The 22,802-nt window shown below is 35.1% G+C and overlaps 2 protein-coding genes across 6 annotated transcripts; both read left to right on the forward strand.

The window, feature by feature from the left end:
- Nucleotides 1-558: 558 nt before the first annotated feature.
- Nucleotides 559-7,151, forward strand: LOC112458501. Of its 3 annotated transcripts, none has more exons than XM_025022169.1 (11): nucleotides 559-940; nucleotides 1,590-1,652; nucleotides 1,991-2,119; nucleotides 2,214-2,348; nucleotides 2,418-2,575; nucleotides 2,904-2,969; nucleotides 3,320-3,470; nucleotides 3,547-3,747; nucleotides 3,817-4,441; nucleotides 4,519-4,795; nucleotides 4,886-7,151. In XM_025022169.1, the coding sequence occupies exons 1-11, from the start codon at nucleotides 866-868 to the stop codon at nucleotides 5,016-5,018; spliced, it is 2,013 nt and encodes a 670-aa protein (XP_024877937.1). In that variant the 5' UTR covers nucleotides 559-865; the 3' UTR covers nucleotides 5,019-7,151. The 3 variants fall into 3 exon arrangements, with proteins under 3 accessions (XP_024877937.1, XP_024877938.1, XP_024877939.1); XM_025022171.1 differs by lacking the exon at nucleotides 559-940 and adding an exon at nucleotides 1,347-1,411 and having other exon boundaries at nucleotides 1,966-2,119; XM_025022170.1 differs by lacking the exon at nucleotides 2,904-2,969 and having other exon boundaries at nucleotides 560-940.
- A 1,349-nt stretch (nucleotides 7,152-8,500) lies between these two features.
- On the forward strand, nucleotides 8,501-19,347 carry LOC112458520. 3 transcript variants are annotated; one of them, XM_025022207.1, is made up of 9 exons: nucleotides 10,057-10,110; nucleotides 10,169-10,262; nucleotides 13,103-13,333; nucleotides 16,332-16,431; nucleotides 16,521-17,085; nucleotides 17,169-17,367; nucleotides 17,451-17,820; nucleotides 17,896-18,235; nucleotides 18,373-19,347. In XM_025022207.1, exons 2-9 carry the CDS (start codon nucleotides 10,197-10,199, stop codon nucleotides 18,731-18,733), a joined length of 2,232 nt encoding a protein of 743 aa, XP_024877975.1. In that variant the 5' UTR covers nucleotides 10,057-10,110; nucleotides 10,169-10,196; the 3' UTR covers nucleotides 18,734-19,347. The 3 variants fall into 3 exon arrangements, with proteins under 3 accessions (XP_024877976.1, XP_024877975.1, XP_024877977.1); XM_025022208.1 differs by lacking the exons at nucleotides 10,057-10,110; nucleotides 10,169-10,262 and adding an exon at nucleotides 8,501-9,246; XM_025022209.1 differs by lacking the exon at nucleotides 10,057-10,110 and having other exon boundaries at nucleotides 10,176-10,300.
- The last annotated feature ends 3,455 nt before the right edge of the window (nucleotides 19,348-22,802 follow it).

Consider the following 22,802-nt stretch of genomic DNA (forward strand, 5'->3'; position numbering starts at 1 on the left):
GGCGGCAGTGGCGGCGCGCTGGCGCTCCTCGCGCCCGCCATCTTGAATTGTCGCCACGATGGCGGTCGGCGGGAAAAGTCGGACTGCGCGCGAGATCTGGGCAGAATATTTTCATCCAGATTAGTAACTAAGAATGATCAATCGCTGGACAATAACAAAAGTTAAGAAATAAAATATACAATAATTAAACTAAACAATAAGATAATTTCCACGTTCAGCTGCGCCTTGAAAATCTCAAAAATACTTAAAGGAAGAAATATAAAGATGCGATACGATTAGCGCTGCGATCAGAGATCGCGCGTATTAATATTAATAATAATATATAATAAAAAATGAATATCCGTTAATATGTCTGCTTAAATATATATATAACAATCTTATTAAAAAATTCATTAAAATACCTAACTAAAATATCGTGAATCTTATTTAAAAAGTTTTTCTATTAATAGATAATACATATTGCATTAAAGTCCCATTGAAAACTCTGGGAAATCTTTGTACTATAATAATTATACAAATTCAATATACATATACATATAATCTTCGATCCGCGTGCGGCAGGTTCGAGTTCGGTTCCGTTATCACGCGACCGCGGATGACATTTCCACTATTTCCAGGTTCGTGAGAGCTCTCCGGCTAGGAGTAGAGGCTAGGAGCTAGGAGGAAGGCGGAGGAAGGCGCATGCCTTCCCGTCGAGCATCGAGCGCGCACTCGCGCAGCGCGTGGCGAGTGGCGACGGCCCTGGCACACCGCGGTGATACGCTTTGACACTTTGACATCCAACATGGCCACCTGATGTCTAGCAGACGATACACACAGGTGGCATGGGAGAGCTGTAAATAAAATCCACCCTCTAGATTTAATTATGAGCGGACGTGTGCAGAAGGAGAGTGCCGATGATTTCGATCGCGTTGACGATGCAGTGGACCCGCGAGTGCAGGTGAGTGCCGTCGCCCGGATGAAACCGCGGGGGGGGGGGGGGTGCCCCCGCGACTCTCTCGGCGGTATCGACACTTTCGTCGTCGTCGGTGAGAAGAGGCCTCCTTCCGCGATTAAATCATGCGGAAAAAATCGCGTCGCGCGGCACGCTCCGACGACGATTTTCATCACGAGTTTCGGTGTGCAAAGCTAGTTCATTTTCCTTTGCAAACGTCTCCTACTTTTTCCCTTCCCTCCACCCGCCCACCCGCTCACTCGCTTACACACACACACACACACACACACACACACGAGCGCGCGCGCGCGCGCGCCACGAGTCATAAAACGTCCCCGATTCTTAATCCCCCCTTCTCCACCCGGTCGGGACGGCCTATTACTATGACAGCGCGTGCTAAATTATCCTCGTTGCCCGGTAACTCCGTCTCGACGCGAGAAATTGGAGCACAATGCATAGGGCTTCTTTAATTTATATGTAAATATTGGCAATGCGAGGAAACATATAAATTATTTTTTCAATTAAGAGATTTATGTCTGTTTAAAATATAAACTATATTACGGCATATAAAATAATGGACATTATTTAAAAAAAAAAAATGATACATAATTTGTATGTCTTTTTTATGTAAAATACATATGTGATATTGTTTCAGATTGAACTTGAAAGATTGAACACAGCTACGGACGATATTAATAAACTAGAAGTTGATTTAGATGTAAGTATCGCTTTTTATTAAAGCATGACCTTGAGTTTGTAACAGTCCCTAGCCTGTCTAGATTTCACATTGATATATATGAATGACGGCTTGAGCAACAAAGTTGCTGGCAAGTTTTGAAACTGGTTGCGATTAGATTTTATTGAGATGATTGCTGTGTAAGATACATGTGTAAATGGATAATGACTTGAGACGATGATCTTAACAGCAGTCCATGATGACTTCAACCAAAGAAATAATTTTTAACTTAAGACAGCAGTTGTGATAAGGAATTATAAATTATAACGCATACTTTAATCTTTCTATCTCATAGAAAGATTGTATTTTGTCATTTTTAGGAAGCAAGAGCAACCTTTAGAGAATTATTATGCGAATCAACAATCAAGATTGACACTTTGGCTAAGAAACTTGGAGCTTGCATTGAAAAATCCAGACCATACTATGACGCCAGGTTTAAAGCGAAAGAGGTAAGAATCTCTTTGGAGATATCTATAATTATACAAGTACAATAGATATCTAGATATAGATTTACAAATAAAGATTTATAAATATTCTTTTTAGGCATTACAAGAAACGCAGAAGGCTGCGATTAGATTTGAGAGAGCCAACAGTCAGCATGCAGCAGCTAAGGAAATGGTTTATTTAGCCGAGGAAGGACTACGGACCGAAGGAAGATGTTTTGATCACGCTTGGCAGGTAAAACACAATAATATCAAGTTTTAAAAAAGATTATATATAGGCAAGGTATTACGAAATATATTGTAGGAAATGTTGAATCATGCTACGTCACGAGTTAATGAGTCGGAGCACGAGAGAGCTCTCTCTGAAGCGGAGCATAGACGTACGACTGTATTATATCACAAAGTGGAACACGAAGTTCAAAGGTTGCAGCGTGATTTGAAGCGTACTATTGCCAAATCTAGGTACGTGGAACTTGTCATCCTTCACATTAATGGAGCTCGAGTATATCTATCTTCCTGTTTTGTTATAATGCACGAAGTTATTGCATACAGTTATTTTTTATATAAATCACTTTAAGAGCTAAACCTTGTATACAACCAAGTTAATGTATCAGAACACGATAACTGTTTACATATGAAACTTCTTGTTGTTTCTTCCCATTGCTATTGATATATTTTATCTCTATTCAAAAAATCATCGAATTACTTTCGAATGATTATTACGTTTATGTTGTTTTCGATAGACCTCTTATGGTATTTATGTGTTTTGGTTATATGTTCATGTTGGCAGTATGGGTGCACGCCGCAGCTTGCTTCTGATAAACAGTATCGCCTACAGGCACAACTTGCTCATGTTGTAAGTAGGATAGATATTCTTTTTTATTTTTTTAAAATACGCAACATTTTATTTCACATTTTTGTGTGTTATCAAACTATCTCTCTGTTCATTTATTTTAATCATTACCCTGATTGTGCATGAATTACATTTTTTAGAATATTTCGACGTACGTACAACTAGTGCTAGTTTTCTTTGATTGAGCTTTTCACGATAGATAGACTGCACACAAAACTCAAGTTGCTTTTCCCCAAATCAAATATTGCCATGCAATAACTTGTTATGCATTAGTAATATATTCAAATGCCGATTGTAAAAACGTGTAATTTTTACATAGCTCCAACTTAATCAAATATTACATAATCACGTAGGCCTTACTATGAGATGAGAGCGCACTTTAATCAAATGTTGGAGGAGCAGAAGATGAAGGTCAGTGCGCTGGAGAGATCAGTTGGCGAAGCAAAAGCTTCGTACGCGGAAGCGTTACGAAATCTGGAAAAGATCAGCGACGAGATTCACAGGGTATAAATATATACTTGTGTGAATATAATGATGATTTGAACCGTGTACAAAACTTTCATTATACTTTCGCTAACAGACGAGAAGATACGATGGTACGGACGAGTACGATAAGAGTGCACGAGACGCATCCGATCGCTCCACCGCGCAAATTAATACGGCAACTCCAACGGATTCCAGCGTAACTGGATCCCCGGACAGCACGGATTACACTAGCGACGAATATTTACGTCTCCCCGACAAGATGAGTCCGAACGCGCTATGTCCCATGCCTACAAGAGTAAGTGTACATCCCTGGCAAATCAAACTTCTTAATTTTGTTAATTGATGAACTATGCTTTCTTTTCAGATCGAGAGAGATTCATCGTCGGAGTACCTGGGCCTAAATAATTTGAACCTTTCATCTACCGAACCTCGTAAATATATAAAACGGGACCGTCCACGAAGCATCGCCGCGACCGACTCGAAACATATCGTATCTCTAAATCATACTAGTTCTTCTGCACCAGGCCTGACGGATCTGTCGGGCATTATATCTCCGGTCGAGAAGAGAGTGAAGATTCAGACGCCCGTAAATGACCGCAAGAATAAATCTAATTCTCAAAATGGGGAGGAATGGACGGAAATTAGCCTGAACAATTCGCCGGACGAGATTTACTACAATAATGACGTGTACTCCGACGAGGAAGACCAAATCCCCTACAAACCGTTACCGATGGATCTAAGTCCGGAACTTGCTCAGGCAATTAATATCGCCGCCGAGCCGCCGAAAGAACAAATCAATCGAAAAAGATTAGTAACGCAAAAATCTTTACCCACAATGTCGAAAGTAAACGAAGTTACTTTAACCGAAGAGAAGAAGGCTGAAGTTACGAGAAGTCCATCAGTGAAAAATAGAAGCAAGCTCGACAGTAGCTTAGCCAATTGGATAACTAGAAGTTCAGCCGGTGGTGAAACTAGTGGTGGTAGTTCCAGTAAGTGGATGAAAGTGTCTTCGAAAAATTTTATATGCTTTAAGACGCACGTTTATACAAGCGTATTGTTATTTCAGCAAATTCAAGCAGAAGACAATCTCTTGATATGTTGTGGAGTGGCGGTACCGGGGAGCGCGTTAAGGAATTACTCAATCACGGTATGATGATGCTAAACATATCCAGCTTAACGGAACGACGTTCCAGTGAGCCAAAGACAGTAGAGAGAGACAAGGACAAGTCTGAAAAATCTGAAAAATTGGAAGTTAAAGGGAAAAAGGTCCCAAGCCCGTTAGAGAAAACAATGAGCTATCTCAACGCCGACGAGGAGACGTCGGACAGCGAAAGTTTAGCTAGGTAAGTTTCCACTGATATATATATCTCTGATATATTCTCGCCAATCAATGATATCTTAATTCTTCTTTCTCTTAACAAACTCCCGATTAGCGTGGAGATGCTAACGGAAGATCAGATCTCTTCACTCATGATGGAGCCGGACATGAATCAAGTATGCCAAGAGATTCTGGGAACTCCCCTAGTCGAAGTATGCCCGCTGTTGCAACAGTTACAGCAACAATAGCCTTATCGCGGAGGAATTTGCACGACAAAGTGGCAAAGATTCAACAATAGAAAGTGTTCAAGATCATTATAAAATGGTAACACAATTAAGATACATCTCCTTTCCGTTAAGCTACTACATACTATCATGTTACGTTTCTGTCTGTTGCGTGTCGTAACTTATAGATTTTTCTATTATGTGATATAGGGCAAAGTAAAGGTTGTATTTCTGTGTAATCGTCATATTTGTTTTCGCGAAGACATTTTTCATGGGTTTTACTCGGTATCGTCAAGTTAATCTGTTAGTTAGAAAAATGATGTCTAATGCTTAGTAAAAATATACTCGATTGAGGCTTTTAGTCAATACAGAACTTGCGTTAAAAGCGTCTCCGTTAACTTAATTCCTCGGGCACTACGAAGCCTAATGTCATCTTTTGTGGATATACGCTTACACGACGCATCTCAGCTTGGGAGGACGTTTCCGAATTAATTCTATAAAATCTTTCTAACACTTAGGATTTGGTAAAACTATGAAACATCATTCGCTGAGAAAGCAATATGTAGTTACTTTTCTAGGACATTGCGTAGTTTAATCTAGATACTCGTACATAAATTTATTCCGAGTCGCAATGACTATTTTTTGCTTGCCTTTATATGCGACTGCTCACGTTAAAGTCTCTCGGAGCGTTTAACAAATACATTAGAATATTATACAGCGAAATATCAAACGATCTAGAGATTCTAGAGAAATTGGGTGAACGAAACAGGATGCGTTCACCACGCTACGTTCGAAGATAACTGATTACGATAAGCACTTTGTTTATTTCTTTCTCTCTCTCTGTCTCTCTTTTATCGAAATACGATCGATTGGTCCATTAAGTACTCGCGAAGCGTACCGCCGAAAGAAACAAAACTTATACAAAAGTTACAAGTTGCCAATTATGACTGCGATGGTCAGATTATCTATAAAACGCGGAACGAACTGTACATATATAAGCATAGCATAATAATACAATTCTAAACGTATGTAAGTCTGTGTGCAAAACGTACTGTCAACATCACAAGTACCCTCGAGAGGTACTCGTTTTGAGTTTCATTAATTCCAGCTGTACGTTCGATCAGCGACAGCACGTTTTGAACACAGATGATCGGAACTCGCGGCTTCGGCAGTCTGTTTCATATACGAAGTTTCGCGACATAAGTAAGACGATAGTATTCACCGCAGTCAGATTCAGCAGGATATTTTTCAATATTTTTCGCTGCGACGCGATAAAGGGACGACGCGTGTCTATCGAATAAATATCTTACGGCTGTCCCGAGATCATTGTACGATAAGCGAGAGGAGGACGACTCGAATATTATACAAATTATCGTAAATATTGCGGAGTAGTTTGGACAGCCGAACGATATCCGATCATGATAATAATAGATCGCAGACGCGTGCTCGAGTGGATTTAGGCACTCGAGATGAGTGAGATTTAAGCGTAGCTCCATCATTTTTATTGCCGCGTATTGTGATATAGCTCTTAACGATTTTAGACGTTTAGTTTTGGATTATCCAATTGTCGGACGAGAACATTAGTGCAAAGGATGCATACAATATGCTATTTATAAAGAGTAATATATACATACATATACATAATATATGTAAATTATTTATATATAGATTAAGTTATATATATACACAATATACAGATCCTATTTATTTTGAGCGTAACTTTCTGTAAACCGGCGTTAATTGACACAATTCATACAGCGTTCGTCAATTTTTATAAGGACGGTGGTAATTGTTGCTTTTTAACAGGGAATTGTTTTACGAGACGTCGCGTGCGTGTGTGCGATTTAATTGCAATTAAGCGTCGGAATTATTTAGATATCGCGTTTCGAAAATGTTGCAGCGCATACGCGCGCGCACACACACACACACACCGATGTCGTCCTTGGTGAAAAAATTTCTTACATTTTCTCAGCAATTTGGTAAGAATTGAGACTTATAAAAAATTCTGAAAAAAAATATATAACATTTCTCAGATATTTTCAGAAATAATTAGACGAGAATTTTCGGAATATTTCAGTATACGTATGTATGAAAATTTCTAATAAATTGCAGATTTTCTCATTTTTATTCAGATTTCTACAAAGATATGCTGGCGAGAAAAATCTGAAATATTGTATTCTTATCACGTCTGAGTTTTTCTGAAAAACGTTCCAATTAAAAAGTTTAAAAAGTATAAAAAATTTGAAAAATTCTGAACATTCTGAGGAAGTCTGAAAATGTTTATAGAAATTCTAATAAATAATATGAGAAATTCTGAGACATTTTTCCACCAAGGATTGCCACCGTTCTGTAACATAATATAAAACCCGGGATCTGAATATTTACACGTACAAAACGCGACAAGCCGCGTAAATCGCTCATTCGAATTATTCGCTCGAAAGTATATCGTGAAAAAAAAATAAAAAAATAAAAATTAGACGCGATTATCTCGTATTGTCTTGACGAATTGTTTTTCGTGAGAAGTGCTTTCCGGGGCGGTGCACACTCTTAGGTTGTAACGTTGCAACTCCGTATGAATGAAAATTGTAGGAAATTTGTTGGGCAACGCGATTATCGAGAAAGATGAAAATCGTTCGTCGAAATTCTGCGTAATCGCAGCGTCGCGAGAGGCATTTTCCTCGTCCAGCGTTTTTTCTTTAAAAAAGTTACGTTTACGACTAGCGGGGACGCGCACAGCGACGACAAATTATACTGTACATACCTATTATTGTATATGTGAATGTAAACTATGTATATATATCATTATCCCTCATTAAAACCTCATTGCGAAATGCGCTTAACGGGAACATGAACATGACTCACCCGCCGAGATCCGTTCGAATTCAAATCTGCTTGCAACCTCTGGCTCCGGCTCGAACCGCGCGCAACTTCACGCACTTTACCATTCCAGTATTCTGAGGCGTAATTAACCGCCGTCGCCATTAAAGCAGACGAACGACAAATGCCACGCTTATACGGTCTTGTTAAACACGCGTCGGATCGACATTTTTATACATTTTGACTCACCTGTCGCTCGTCGGTGGATTTCAAATCGTCGTCGACTGGATGCGTGGACGCCATGGCTGGAGTCGTCGTCCGACAAGATCGGGAGCGATTCTACGTTTGATCTCACGATACACGATACTTCTTTTGTCTTCTTTTTCGGTTTTCCTCTTCTTCTTCTGCTCCTTTTTGCGTGACAGCGGAAAGCGAGCGATCGCAAAACGCAAAAATACGTGATCGCGTTTGAAATTGAAACAAACGGGTCAAGGTTGGCGCAACAGCCGCGCAGCGGCGCGTCTGCGGCGGCGCGGCTAGAGCTCTAGATCTATAAGTAGCTCTGTGGCTACGTATAGACTGTGTAGAGTCCCTCTAAAATGCCGGGATTACGATGAACGGGACGCGACGGGACGCGACGGAACGCGACGGAACGCGACGGGACGTTATCGCCGTAACGTGAAACAGCGTGCATTGAAAAATGATTTGACAGCGTAGCGTGAATAGAAGGTTATTCTCGTTGGTAACTACCGTTCTTGCTTGGTAATTCCAAATGAATTCTGCTATGAGGCATTATCAGTTTCTTAACTTAATTTTGGCCGGATATTTGTATCTTCAACTGCGGAAGAAGAAACGAGTACGAACCGTTGGTGTGAGAGAGATTTTTCGGAGAAGAACCCAGTTTGGTGATGGACATAATTTACTTGAAGAACTCCGTTTCCGTGATCCACTCTTTTTTTTTATTTACACAAGGATGAATGTCGAAAGGTAAGATTATATTATTATATTATTATTATTATTAGGTATTATTATTTTTTTTTAGAGGGACTCTAGCTACGTGAGTGATTTATAGTAACTCAAGGACACTCAAGGGTCCGCGGTTCGATTCCGGCCCGCCCTTCACCCCACATATATACCTCTTTTTTTAAGAGGTGGATTGCCCCAGTTTAACGGGAGGTTAAAGATTAAGGGTTCGATCTATACGGATTAACAATCCGTTTGTGAGTCCAGTAATATTCATGCGTCGTCAGTGCAACTGAAAATTTAAGACACGCCTTACGGCTCACACAATTGATTCGTCCTGGCCATCTTAAGGGCTGTATAGCTCGCAAGCCATAATTTAAGAAGAAGAAGAAGACTGTTCGTCACTGCCTGTCTCATATTCATCGTATCTCGTATTGTCACTTACTTCAACACGTGGTCCACGTGGAGCAAGGTAATGAACTTATACAAGTAGATATGAATCTTTACAATATAACCCTAGACAGACTCACTTATTTTTCTCATACGTGAATGACTCACTGGGGTGTGACGATACCCCAAACTTGTACCGCGTGTGTAATATTTCCAGAATGTTCTTAGAAAACTTTATAATAGATAATTTTGTTTGTTGTTTAATAGGGAAGACGATAGTAGTCATCAATTTGCGGTAGTAAAAAAAAAAAACAGTAAAAAGATTTCGAAAAACAAGAAAAAGAACCAAAAATTGGACTAAAATGACTATTTTTATAAAAAATGCTGTAGTTTTTCATAAAATTCACCGATTTTAAAATTTCCAACGGATTTTGAAAGACGAATAGACAACCTTCAAGGGCATGTAAGCGATTTTTTCGTTTCTTAAAAAAAACATATTTCTTTGAACATCTGAAGTAGAGGAAATGATGAAAAACTGTCGGATGGGAAAAATCGCAAGAAATGAAAAGTAAAACAGATTCTGTCGATTATTATTTATTTGAAAGGTAGTCAAAAGTTATAAAAGTATATGGAAACAGTAAAATTAACTACACAAAAACTTTACAAAGTTTTAATCAGTTGCTGTGCAAGAACAGCAAAAATGAAATAATTGACCGAATCTTAAACAATTATATATGAAACAGGGGTAGAATTTTCCGGGGAGTGCTATAAAGTGTATAAATTTTTCGTTACCGATTTTCACAAAAAATCTGAAATATACTTTACTGTGGTAAATATCGAGCGTAAATGACTCACTGGGGTGTACCAAACGATTTTCTTTTTCGGTCACAGTTGCTGCACGGATCTAACGCACTCGCTGAATCACAGAGGTCGACTGCCGGATGACTTTTTTTTTTTGAGGTTAACTCCGATTGGAGTCATAAACGCCTTCACTGCCGGATGACTAAACTGAATTATGGTTAGGGTCTCGGTATGAAAACTAACCTTCCTAAGGCAGGGGCTCAATTTGAATTTTGCGTGGGGTCCCGTAACACCCCAGTGAGTCTGTCTAGGGATAATTATAATAAATATACCGGGTGAGTTTTATTTCATGTGCCAATTATCTTTGCCAATTATCTCCGATAAAGTATTGGTTTATTGGAAAAATGTTTCAGATAAAATTGGACGGTTCAAAGGGGCCAATAGATGCCGCGATCTTATTAGAATATTAGATTTTTGGTCCGGGACCCGTGTTAAGCCCAGTAGGGCTCTAGTCACATTTTTTAAAATAAAAACTACTATTTTTTATTACATCGTCTTTTTCTACTAATTAATTTTACCAACTTTTGTCTGAAACATTTTTTATTTGCTTTATACTTTTTGAGATATTTAAAGAAAACTTGGTAATTTTTTCAATGTATATTGAAGCTTCCCTGGTAACCATTCCTTTGCAAAATTCTGCTGTAAAACTGCACGAAAAGTCGTGCACTAACTTTCGGGCAGATCATGCGTTTTCTACTTCCAACTTTGACTATTTTTCTGTTGGCAGAAACTTGCTCTCGTCGTAGTGCAACAGAATTGTGGAAGATATGTGTATGCATTTACATATAGCAGAATAGTGCAAGAAATGCGGCAGATGCTTGTGCAAACACAAAATATTTTTAAAATATTTTTTAGGAAAATTAAAATAATTTACAAAAATATTTTTTATATTTATAGCACCGCAGTGGTGTTGGGTAAGCCTTGCTGGCAAAGATTATCGCGAATGTCATGATTTTGCTTCGCGCTTCGCCGGAGGCCTGCTTATATTAGATCCCAACTGAAATTTACTTGCGAGTTAGTTTTACCATTATGCGCCGCCTAGCGGTATTGTTGCAAACTAGCACATACAGCAGAATTCAACAAGAATTACGGCAGATGCTTGCGTAAGAAGTAGAGCAGCAGAAATACAAATGATTTTGGCAGAAATAAGCAAAACAAGGCAAATAAAAGCTCGTTCGCGACGATGGACGGGCGACAGTAACAAAATATTACAAATTCTACAAATTGAATAAAATATATATAATAAAGTAAACGTTTCGGTCCTTGGTTTGGACCCTCCTCAGTACATATAGCTGGTCGAGTGAAATGCAGCACAAGTAGTAAAAAATGCAGTTATTCCGCTCTCCGATTATGAGAGTGTGGATCTCGTATCCTCAACGTGACTGTTACCTTTTCCATAAAAAGAAATAAATTAAACAAATATATATAGTCATACCTTAAAAAGTGATCACAAGAGTTACCTGACAGTCAAATTGATAAGATATACGACACCATCTCTCCGCGTAATACAATAAGTATTACGCGGCATTTTTTACTACTTGTGACCACTGCATTTCACTCGACCAGCTATATGTACTGAGGAGGGTCCAAATCAAGGACCAAAACGTTGACTTTATTATACATATTTTATTCAATTTGTAATATTTTATTACTGTCGCCCGTCCATCGTCGCGAACGAGCTCTCGAACGAGCTTTGCCTTGTTTTGTTTATTTATCGTTATTGAGAGCGTTATCTTTGTTATTTTGGCAGAATATACCGTACATCTGATTTATCAATCAAACATTTTTCGAAATTCGTAACGCCAAAATGGACCGTATAGCCTACATCTCACAGCACGAAGCTATAACAGTTTCACAATCTCCACTTAACTTACAGTAATTATTTCTATAAATATTTCTAACATAAATTAAAAACAACTTTAATAATATTGATGATAATTATTTACACTTTATTTTAAAATATTTATTATAATCTTTTAGATACTTTTATTTTCCGGACATTATAATATTTACAAAATATTCAACGTATATTTTCAAAATATTTAAATCTTTTTTATAAATATTTTATAAATATTTTATAAATATTTTGTGCTGTCTGGGAGTTTAGCGCGCTCGGCTGTTCTTTTTCTGACGGGCAGATGCTTGCACGCTTTTTTCGCATTTCTGTCACTCGGATCTATACGGCAAAAACAACAATTTAAGCGACATATACACTTGTGAAATTTTGCGGCAAATATGTTTCAAGAGTTTAGCACACTCGACTGCTCTTTTTCTCACGGGCAGATGCTTGCACGTTCTTTTCACGTTTCTGCCGGTCGGATCTGTACTCAAAAGATACTTCCATATTGTTTTCACATTTTTGCTACATGTTTACTTTTTTAACAAATAGTATAAAATTTCACCGTAGTTTCTTACAGCAGACTACTGCAATAGTACAGTAAGTACTCGTTCAATCACAGATATTATGCACTTTTGTTGCAATTTTGGACTGTTTTCTTGCGCACTTCTTCGGGACGCATCTGAACTACCAAACTGGTTACCAGGGTTACGATATCTCAATAATTGTTTGTCGGAGGAAAGATGAGTGGTACAGGAATTTTTACTTAAATTTGTCTCAAGAATATACTGTTGCAATAGTACCCTAATTTTTTTAATATTATGTATTGGGTTGGCAAATAAGTTCGTTCGGTTTTTTCCATTCAAAACCAGTCAAAAAACCGAACGAACTTATTTGCCAACCCAATATATATGAAAGTTTCAAGGAGATGGGGGTTTCTCTCTATTTAATAAATTTAACTTGGGCGCTACTGGACCGAACACGGAACTCGGACCTAAAATTTAATAAAATCTAAAATCGTTTATTGGCCCTTTCTGAACCCTTCAACTTTTATCTAAAATATTTCTCCAGTAAACCAATACTTTCTGAGATAATTGGTGGAGATAATTGGCATACGAAATAAACTCACTCTTTATGATATTATAATATCATTTTGTATGACGTATACATATATGGCTAATAAAGCACAAAGATTACTACATTATTACATTATTACTTTATATCTTTTATCTTTTTTCAGAGAGAGAACATGACATTCAATTATCATTCTTCACATTGCGATAGTGATGTCCAATATCCTTATACTGACAGAGTAGTGATAGGAGAGGATTATGTTGATTTCATATATCAATTTGTGAAGGACAGCAATATATCCGCAAAAAACTGTATGAACATTACTAGCATAAGTAATATTCGTAATAATATAATTGGAACACCTCGCAATTTTCCAAACCATGAAAATTTTCTTATGGTATGTGCATTTTCTGATATCTGTTATATACGAATATAAAAGAAGCGGACTAATTGAGACGTGATGAATGATACGCAAAAGTTATTTTAAAGTTTTAAATTTTCATATATTTTCCAACCTTAGTAAACTGCGCGCCGACTAAATTGTCAGACTTGAAACACAGTTCCGGGTTGGAATAGTAATAATCCTCTCCTGATATTATCTGTATAATTATTATTATTATCTCTATAATTATTATTGTTCTATAGAATTATTATATTTCTATAGAAAGTAATCGCAATCTAATTTTATGCTATAACTTTATGCTTTGGTAATAGTCAGTACTTTTGCTTCCTCCCTTTACGGAAAGAAACTACAGCGGATTACAGAAAATTATATTACAGGAACTACATAAAAGTATTACACAAAATTACAGACTGAAGTATTGTAATATATTGTAATATTTTCGTACTATACGCTCGGATTACAGGAAAATATTACAGGAAAATAGCCTGTATTCTGTCATTTAGTGGCTCCCGCTTGATTTTAGAGGATTTTCCTCTGAAATACGGTCTCAAGAAGATATTTTAAAATCTAGAGGAATATCCTCTAACCATGAGACACTAGACTTAAGATTGCAGTTCTCTTAATACTAGAGGACACTGATTTCCGATATTCACCCGGCATAAAAAAAAATTTTTTTTTTTCGAAATTTTATTACTTTTTTATAAATAAATTTTTTTCGTCTATGATTATAAATATTTTCTTGTATTTGAAAAACACACTTACTTTGGTGGGATTCGAACTCGGGACCTCTGGATCGTGAGCCAACTGCCTCACGTGGTAAACTACTTCTTAATTTGATGTAAGTGTTATATATAGTCTACATATGTCATAACCAGCGCAAATATATAATTTTTTAAAAATTATTTTAAGAAACAAATTTCCCCACTTATCAGTAGAATATTTTTTTTTTGTGAATATCTTGCCGATATTACAGGATATAATAATAGCCTGTAATATCACTATGGAATTATAGAAAAATAATCTGTAGTGTATAATTATAATACATGTAAGAAAAATATATATTTGTATGATGTCAAAATGGCGAATACCCTGTATACACACTGATACTTTATATTTTTTTATATTTATTTACTTATAAAATATGAAATTAAAAAATAATAAAATGTGGTTAAAAAGTGATACATTAAATCTAATAAATTTCAAACAATATTTATAGAAATAATTTATATACAGCTGCATTGAAGTAAAAGTATACTATATATGGAGAAGTAAAAACCACAGTGGTGTAACTCAAATTTTTAAAAATCTTTTTTTGTGTGCATAGATGCAATTTATATATTGTCCAGATTGCATCTATGCACACGAGAAAATATTTTTAAAAATTTGACTTACACCACTGTTGTTTTTACCCCTCCATATATGATAAGACTCGCTATTTCAAATTTCATGGATTACTGGTAGCATTACGTTTAAAACACGCGTGTAGTAGTGTATTACACATTTTGTAGATTACATGTGTAGTATACTACACAAGTCACTTACCATACGTGTAGTATATTACACATATAATGGATTACACGTGTAGTCTACTACACAAGTCACTTACCACACGTGTAGTATATTACACATATAGTGGATTACACGTGTAGTGGATTTTACACTTTATGATTAGACATGTATTCCATATTACAGGAATTTCACGTACTAAAAGAATTACAGCGTGTAATAACTACAGGGGGTCCTGTAGTAACTACACAAGTGTAATAATATTTACTGGCTGTAGTTTCTTTCCGTAAGGGTCATAGAGGAAGCTTTGTTTTCGTGAAAAATTTTTTTTTCAAGTATCTTTGGCAAAGTGTTTAGATGAATGTTCTAAAACATCAAAAAATCACTTTTGTACAAAATGTCTGTGTGTGTGCGTGTGTGTGTGTGTGTGTGTGTGTGTGTACGCTTTTATTGTTTGTTTATGCTCTAATTTCCGTAATTTTTGAGCTATCAGGATGCATTTTTTTTTAATCGATAGAGTATCATGTAAGGAAGGTTGGGATTGAATTTGGCGATGATTGGTAAAGCGGTTCTTTTTTAATAAAATTTAGAATTTTTGTAGAAATGTTCGTTTATGCTCTAACTTCCGTAATTTTTGAGCTATTGGGATGCATTTTTTTTTAATCGATAGAGTATCATGTAAGGAAGGTTGGGATTGAATTTGGCAATGACCGGTAAAGCGGTTCTTTTTTAATAAAATTTTGAATTTTTGTAGAAAAGTTTGTGGTTGCTCCTAATTTCCGCTAATTTTGAGATATCGGTTATTTCTAATTTTATTATATTTTTCAGTCTTTTCTACCCCTATTTCATATATAATCTTTAAGATTTGGTTGATTAGATTCAGCTTCATATGCGATCAAAGATCCATATATGCGAAAGTCCATATATCGACCATGTAGTGTAAAAATTAGTAGGAATCATTTTAGTAAAAACATTAATTACTTAATTGATTTTTGTAATAGTATAACAGATATTAGTATAACAGATATTAGCCGCAAAAGTTTATCACAATAAAAAAAAGTGTGCAAGTAGAAACTTGCACATTGCTTCCTCATAGTTTTTAAGTGTGGAAGTAAAAACTTGCACATTGCTTTCTCATAGTTTTTAAGTGTGCAAGTAGAAACCTTCGCTCACAAAGCTTCCTCTATGAGGAAGCCAAAACAAATAAATACTAATAATTATGCATCGAATAAAATACAAGCTTCCTCATAGAGGAGCTTTGTGAGCAAAGGTTTCTACTTGCACACTTAAAAACTATAAGGAAGCAATGCGCAGGTTTCTACTTGCACACTTAAAAACTATGAGAAAGCAATGTGCAAGTTTTCACTTGCACACTTTTTCCCAAGTAGCAAAGATGACGTCTAAAGACGTCTTATGGACGTCATAGACGTTATTAAGACGTCACATGACGTCACTTTGCTACTTGGGTTTTTGCTCTTTATTACAGAAGAAGTATGATTTCGATATTTCAATATCTCCATGGCAGAAACAAGTGGCATATACTTTTGCATCAAAGCGTTTTAGAGATACTTATTATCATGATATTGGTACGTAACATCTGAATTGATAAACAAGATATTGGCAAGAAAAATGTTTATGTTCAGAAAAGGTTATACGTAAATTTTCTATTTTGAAGATCTCGAATTTCATGAAGCTGTATATCCAATCAGAGTCTCTATATATGAAGTATATAATTATGGTAACGTAACTGAAGTTTGGGCCCAAGATTCCGATGATGAGAGTCGGTGGTTTCCATTGTGGGAGGGAGACCCTCAGTTCTACGGAATTTCTACATCCTATAGACGCAGACATTCGGAATCACGGATATTTTCCCCACCTTTAAGGTCTTGTAACTTTAAAACCAAAAAGTTCAGACTACAATTTATATCCAACTCTTGCACACAGCTAGATGCTGTGTTGCTGATCGGTACATCAAAATTGATTTTTCCTAAAAATCCTGAAGATAAGAGTTTATCTGAACTGTTACATCGCATTTGGGTACAAAGACATTCTTGTTCGAATTATTGTATTTGTTGTTCTGAACAAGAACAAAATGACTTTCACATCTTTCACAAGAAAGATGCTTGGAACATGTATCTATTGGAGGACTTTTATAATACAACACGTGATTATGAAAATGCACATTCGGATATACTTGATCTTCAAAAGGAATTTCCTAAATATTGCGTTATTTGTAAAAGGTATTATAATTGTCGATATTAAGTAATATTAAATCTTATTTTATTTACTTAATAATGAAAATGTGTTTCAATGTTATTTGCAGCGATGTAGCAACGAATTTTCACAAGAGCAAGCTCGCGCACAAGCAAGTATCTCAAGAGGAAGATGTGCCATCTTCTAAGCAGGGACATGTGAATCACCCTTTATTAAGAAATTATTGGAATTATGTAAAATTTATAGAAGATATCAAACTCTCTTCGGGAGAATACAAGGAGCAACTTGACAGTTTTTCTACGCTTCCTGTAAAATATTTAAAGTTTATTTTTCGTAATAATTTATTACAATATAATCTCATGTATTAAAATTTTATATTTTGTTTTTGCAGGATGAAATAATACTAATGATATTAAAATACTTGGATATGAGGTCGTTTTGCCGTATGAGCCAAGTAAATAAACGCCTCAATAATTTAACACAGGATCCTTTTAAATGTTTGAACTTACGAAATTTAAGAAATGCATACTCTAAGGATTCATCCTTTTGTTATGACAAAATTCTGTTTTATTTTGCATCCAAATGTAAATATTTACAACAGTTAGATCTTACAGAGAGCTGCATTTCTGCTCCGGATTTCGTAAACTTTCTTCAGAGTTGCGGCGATTGTTTAACGCACTTACGATTAAGTAGTCCAAATGGCAAATTTGTTGACAATTTATCTCTATTAAAAATTTCAGAGATATGCAAAAATTTGAAAGGTACGTAAATAAATATGATTGTTAAGATTACAGATAAACTGCAGTATATGACTAATATGTACATTTTTTTTTAAGTATTGGATCTCAGTTATTGTATTCTGGAGGGAATGGACCAAGAAGTTTCGAGTCTCGAAAATCTAGAATTTCTAGAGAATTTAGATCTTAGAGGGTCCGGTATAAGAGCTGAATCTCTTTGCAAAATACTGCAAAAGACTCGCCGGATGCGTGACTTAAATCTGAGCAATCCTAGCGATTATGATGTAGAACCACTACATTTGGACGCAATTACAATACAATTACAATATTCGTGTCCAGACTTGGAAATAATAGATTTATCGGGCAATATTATTACATCGCGAGGTATTCATGCCCTCGCTGAATGCAAGAATTTACGAAAACTGACAATGATGGAGATGTACGTGTGTGCTACATTTTCTTTTAAAACACATTATTCTTTATCAAAATGTGTGTGTGTTTACATTTCTTGCAAGCATTATGAAACAGTTATGTTGTTTTTCTTTTTGCCGTATAATAATATGATTTTTGTGACAGGAATTGCAGGTGTACAATCGATAAGCATAGCTTACGTAGATTGTTTTCCTCCTGTCAATGCTTAGAAGAAGTCAATTTGATAAATGATTTTGATATGACTTTCAATAATTATGTCTACGAAGGACTGACACTGTGTAAAAACTTAAGACAAATATACTTGGATTATGTGTCTTATAGTTTCGCAATTCTCGAGCAGTGCCCTAAACTGCAAACAATCTATGTTATACGGAACGGGTCCGATGACATGCGTGATAGCCAGGCGTTCGTTGTTCAGGCAAAGGAAAAATATCCACACGTGTCCATTCTTGAATATCAAAACAAAATCATATATGATGATGATAAGGAATGTGAAGGATGGTGAATATGTGAAGAAAAGTGGCTTCCTTACCGATTTGGCTGAAATTTAACAATATATTATGTATTTTGGCGTGTTAAATTCGAATATAAAAGCTAAAATCGTCGCTCTTAAGTAGAACGAAAGTTATAAAGATAAAGTACTAAAAGTGACAATTTTTGGGTTAAGAAATATGCTATATCGGCAGGGTACTAAGTACATACCAGAGAAAGCATGCGCAGTGATGTAAAAGGGCGCAAAATTATTTAAAATAAATAAGAATTTAGAAATAATTTTTGTATATTATAGTATGAAAAAATATTAGAAGTAGGCGGGGGAGGGCCTCCACCCTTTCCCCTGCACTTCCACCCCGAAAAAAATCTATCCAAACCCAAACCTATTTCTGACAAACTGAAATTTTCGTTTTGCACTTTTAATCCAGTAGAATTGCAAAAATAATTTCTCACGATAGTCTCAGTTTGCAGACCATGAGCCATGTCTACTGCAGTCATTTTTCCATGAAACTTATTACTTTTAAATTGAATTGGCAAGTTTTTTAAAATTTTGTCTTCTTGTTTTTGATTTAATGTGCTTCGCAATCAATTCTATCGACAAAATTGTTTAAAGCAAAATTTCTAACTATACGGATTTGTCATTTGTATTTCTTTTTATATAATGTATATTAAACGACAAAATATTAATTCTATTTAGGTTAACAAAATAGTATATAGATATATTACTTGATAAATTAATCGGCGATTATAATTCAACCGACAGAATTACTTAAAGTAAAATTTTTAACGATATAATTTGTTATTTCTGGTCTATTTTTTAAATATTAAAAAAAAGTTAGTAATTCGATATGTTAATAAAATAGTATAGGTATTATTTAATAAATCAACTGGCAGAATTAAAACAAATGTTTAATTGTATTATTCCAAATCTTTTCTGTCCATTTGTTAAACAACAAAGAATTAATTTTCTCTACATTTGCAGAATGACAAAAGTATTATAATTATTTAATAAATTAATCGATAATTTCCCTTACAGAAAAGTATTACTGACTAAATACTTAAAATCTCAGTGATTTAATACTGTCAATATTTATTTGGGAAATACTGGGAAAATACTGGTAGTGATAAATATTATAGGTAGTGATTATAAATACTATACAGAACTACTGGTGCTTAGTATTGAATTACTCACCGATATTTCGATTTCTGATATATACTCGGCATAAAAAAAATTATTTTTTTTGAAATTTAATTATTATTTTATAACTAAATTTGTTTTTTAAGATGCAGTCTATAATTATAAATATTTTCTGGTATTTGATAAACACACTTACCTTGGTGGGATTCGAACTCGAGACCTCTGGATCGTGAGCCATCTGCCTTACGTGGTAGACTACTTCTTAATTTGATGTAAGTGTTATATATAGTCTACATGTGTCATAACCAGCGCAAATATATAATTTTTCAAAAATCATCTTAAGGAGGCTCTTACCCGGCTGCTCTAATCAATGTAGCAACCGAAAAATTATCATTAATAATTGGTTATAAAATTATCGGAAAATTAAATAAAAAAATAAATGATGATTTTTACATAGTGTAAGAGTAAGTTATATGTTCTATTAGTGTAAATATTAAAATTTATACAATAAGTCAGTTGACTACGTCAGTGCTAAAGAGCAGAATAATAACATGCGCGTGTTACAACGTCGTCTGTAGCAGTCTGAAACTAAAGTGAGGTGTAGCCGTGTAGCATTGTAGCGATTGATGCGAAGAGATGGAGCCAAAAGAAAGATATAACGTGAGAATGTTGAGAGGGAAAATGAAAGGAAAATTCTCGAAAATAAAGGTTGCAATATGTCAATGCGCGAGAGAATAATTATGCCGCTACCATACAGCGCAGAGAAAAGACATGTGCAAGTGAGGTTAGAAACTTCGCGCGATTTTGACACTCGGAAGATCATTCGCCTAACCTGTCGTACGTCATATTAAAACTACAATATCTTTTATAACTCATCGTTAACACCAAGTTTTCTTCTTATCATTAGAAAGATTATTATTTTAACTACAATTCCTTAGTTTTTTGTTTACCTGGCTCGCAAACTTGCCAAGAAAATACATCACTTCCGATGAAAATTTTAGTGTTTACCATATGCCCTGTGTTAAAAATGCGAATTTCAATACTGATATTTTTTAAATTTTTATCGTCAACCTATGCTAAAGTTTTGGGCATCGGTTCGTTGTGGTTCACTTTACAACATAATTTAATTTCATAAAGATCTGTCGTTTTATGATCGAGGTAAGAGCCTCCTTAAGAAACAAATTCAGTTTAAAAAGAGTAATAAAATTTTGAATTGGATATAAGAATGATATCCGCAGTACTATTTCAAAACTTGTACACTTTTATCACGACGAATTAGTACAGACCTTCATATAAAATGTATTTGTGCCTTACTTTTATCTCTCTTCCTTAATATTATCAGGAATTACCCATTATAATGTTTCTATACAAATTGTAGTACTGGTCAGTGATTAATTTCACATGGAATATTCAGTTCAGTACTTGAGTATTAACATTAAAATACTGGCCAGTGATTTATTACACATGGAATCCTCGGTCCAGTATTTCAGTACTAACATTGAAATACTCATCAGTAATTCAACACAAGTATTTATTACACAAGTATTTATCACCTAGTATTAAATGCTTTCTCATCAGAAATTTAATACTAAGTATTCAATACTCGTCCTGTATTAAATACTTCTACTTCTACTACTTCTACTACTACTACTACTACTTTCATAAATTACTGACCAGTAATAAAATACTGTGCAATACTTGAATCACAGTGATTCAAGTACTAATAAATACTTAATTTTAGTATTATTAATACACAAAATAAGTATTTATTACTAACCAGTTAGTAATACTTTTTTGTAAGGGTTTATTGGCAGAATTTTATTGAAAGCAAAATTATTCCTATTCTCTTTTTTACATGATAACCCTAGAAAAGTAATGTGGGGTAATACGTTGCCCCACGCGAAATTCAAATTACGCCCCTGACTTAGGAAGGTTAGTTTTCATACTGAGATCCTAACCATAATTTAGTTTAGTCATCCGGCAGTCGACCTCCGTCATTAAGCGAGTGCGTTAGATCCGTGCAGCAGCTGTGACCGAAAAAGAAAATCGTTTGGGGTAACGTAGTACCCCTATACTTAACCGTTTACGTTCGACTTTTATCACAGTAAAATATATTTCAGATTTTTTGTAAAAATCGGTAACAAAAAATTATACACTTTATAGCACTCCCCGGAAAATTCTACCCCTGTTTCATATATAATTCTTTAAGATTCGGTCAATTATTTCATTTCTGCCGTTCTTGCACAGCAACTGATTAAAACTTTGTAAAGTTTTTGTGGAGTTAATTTTACTGTTTCCATATACTTTTATAACTTTTGACTACCTTTCAAATAAATAATAATCGACAGAATCTGTTTTACTTTCCATTTTTTGCGATTTTTTTCATCCGACAGTTTTTCGTCATTTTCTCTACTTTAGACGTTCAAAGAAATATGTTTTTTTTAAGAAACGAAAAAGTCGCTTACATGCCCTTGAAGATTGTCTATTCGTCTTTCAAAATCCGTTGGATTTTTTAAAATCGGTGAATTTTATGAAAAACTACAACATTTCTTATTAAAAAAGTCATTTCAGCCCAATTTTTGGTTCTTTGTTTTGTTTTTAGAGATTTTTTTACTGTTTTTTTTTCACTACCGCAAATTGATGACTACTATCGTCTTCCCTATTAAAGAACAAACAAAATTATCTATTAAAAAGTTGTCTAACAACAAATAGAAACATTATACACGCGGTACAAGTTTGGGGTAATTTATTACCCCGCTTGGCCTTTCACGTATGAGAAAATTCATATTACCTCTCTAGGGTTAAAACTATGTCATGACATAATAAAAATTCGCTGAATTAAAATTATGTCTAGACATAATAAAAATTGGACGAATTAAAATTATGTCTAGAGTCTAGACATAATAAAAATTGGATGAATTAAAATTGTCTTGACATAATAAAA

The sequence above is a fragment of the Temnothorax curvispinosus genome, unplaced genomic scaffold (genome assembly GCF_003070985.1).
Source record: "Temnothorax curvispinosus isolate PA1 unplaced genomic scaffold, ASM307098v1 QBEX01008959.1, whole genome shotgun sequence".
NCBI lineage: Eukaryota > Metazoa > Arthropoda > Insecta > Hymenoptera > Formicidae > Temnothorax > Temnothorax curvispinosus.

What these genes read in the sequence shown, in the direction of transcription:
- LOC112458501 (XM_025022169.1), top strand. Translation starts at nt 866, where the DNA reads ATGAGCGGACGTGTGCAGAAGGAGAGTGCCGATGATTTCGATCGCGTT. An exon ending in CCAGGTTTAAAGCGAAAGAG is followed by an intron (nt 2,120 to 2,213) that starts GTAAGAATCTCT and finishes TATTCTTTTTAG; the next exon opens with GCATTACAAGAAACGCAGAA. An exon ending in TCAGCGACGAGATTCACAGG is followed by an intron (nt 3,471 to 3,546) that starts GTATAAATATAT and finishes TTTCGCTAACAG; the next exon opens with ACGAGAAGATACGATGGTAC.
- LOC112458520 (XM_025022207.1), top strand. Translation starts at nt 10,197, where the DNA reads ATGAAAACTAACCTTCCTAAGGCAGGGGCTCAATTTGAATTTTGCGTG. An exon ending in TGGGGTCCCGTAACACCCCA is followed by an intron (nt 10,263 to 13,102) that starts GTGAGTCTGTCT and finishes ATCTTTTTTCAG; the next exon opens with AGAGAGAACATGACATTCAA. An exon ending in AAACTGACAATGATGGAGAT is followed by an intron (nt 18,236 to 18,372) that starts GTACGTGTGTGC and finishes TTTTTGTGACAG; the next exon opens with GAATTGCAGGTGTACAATCG.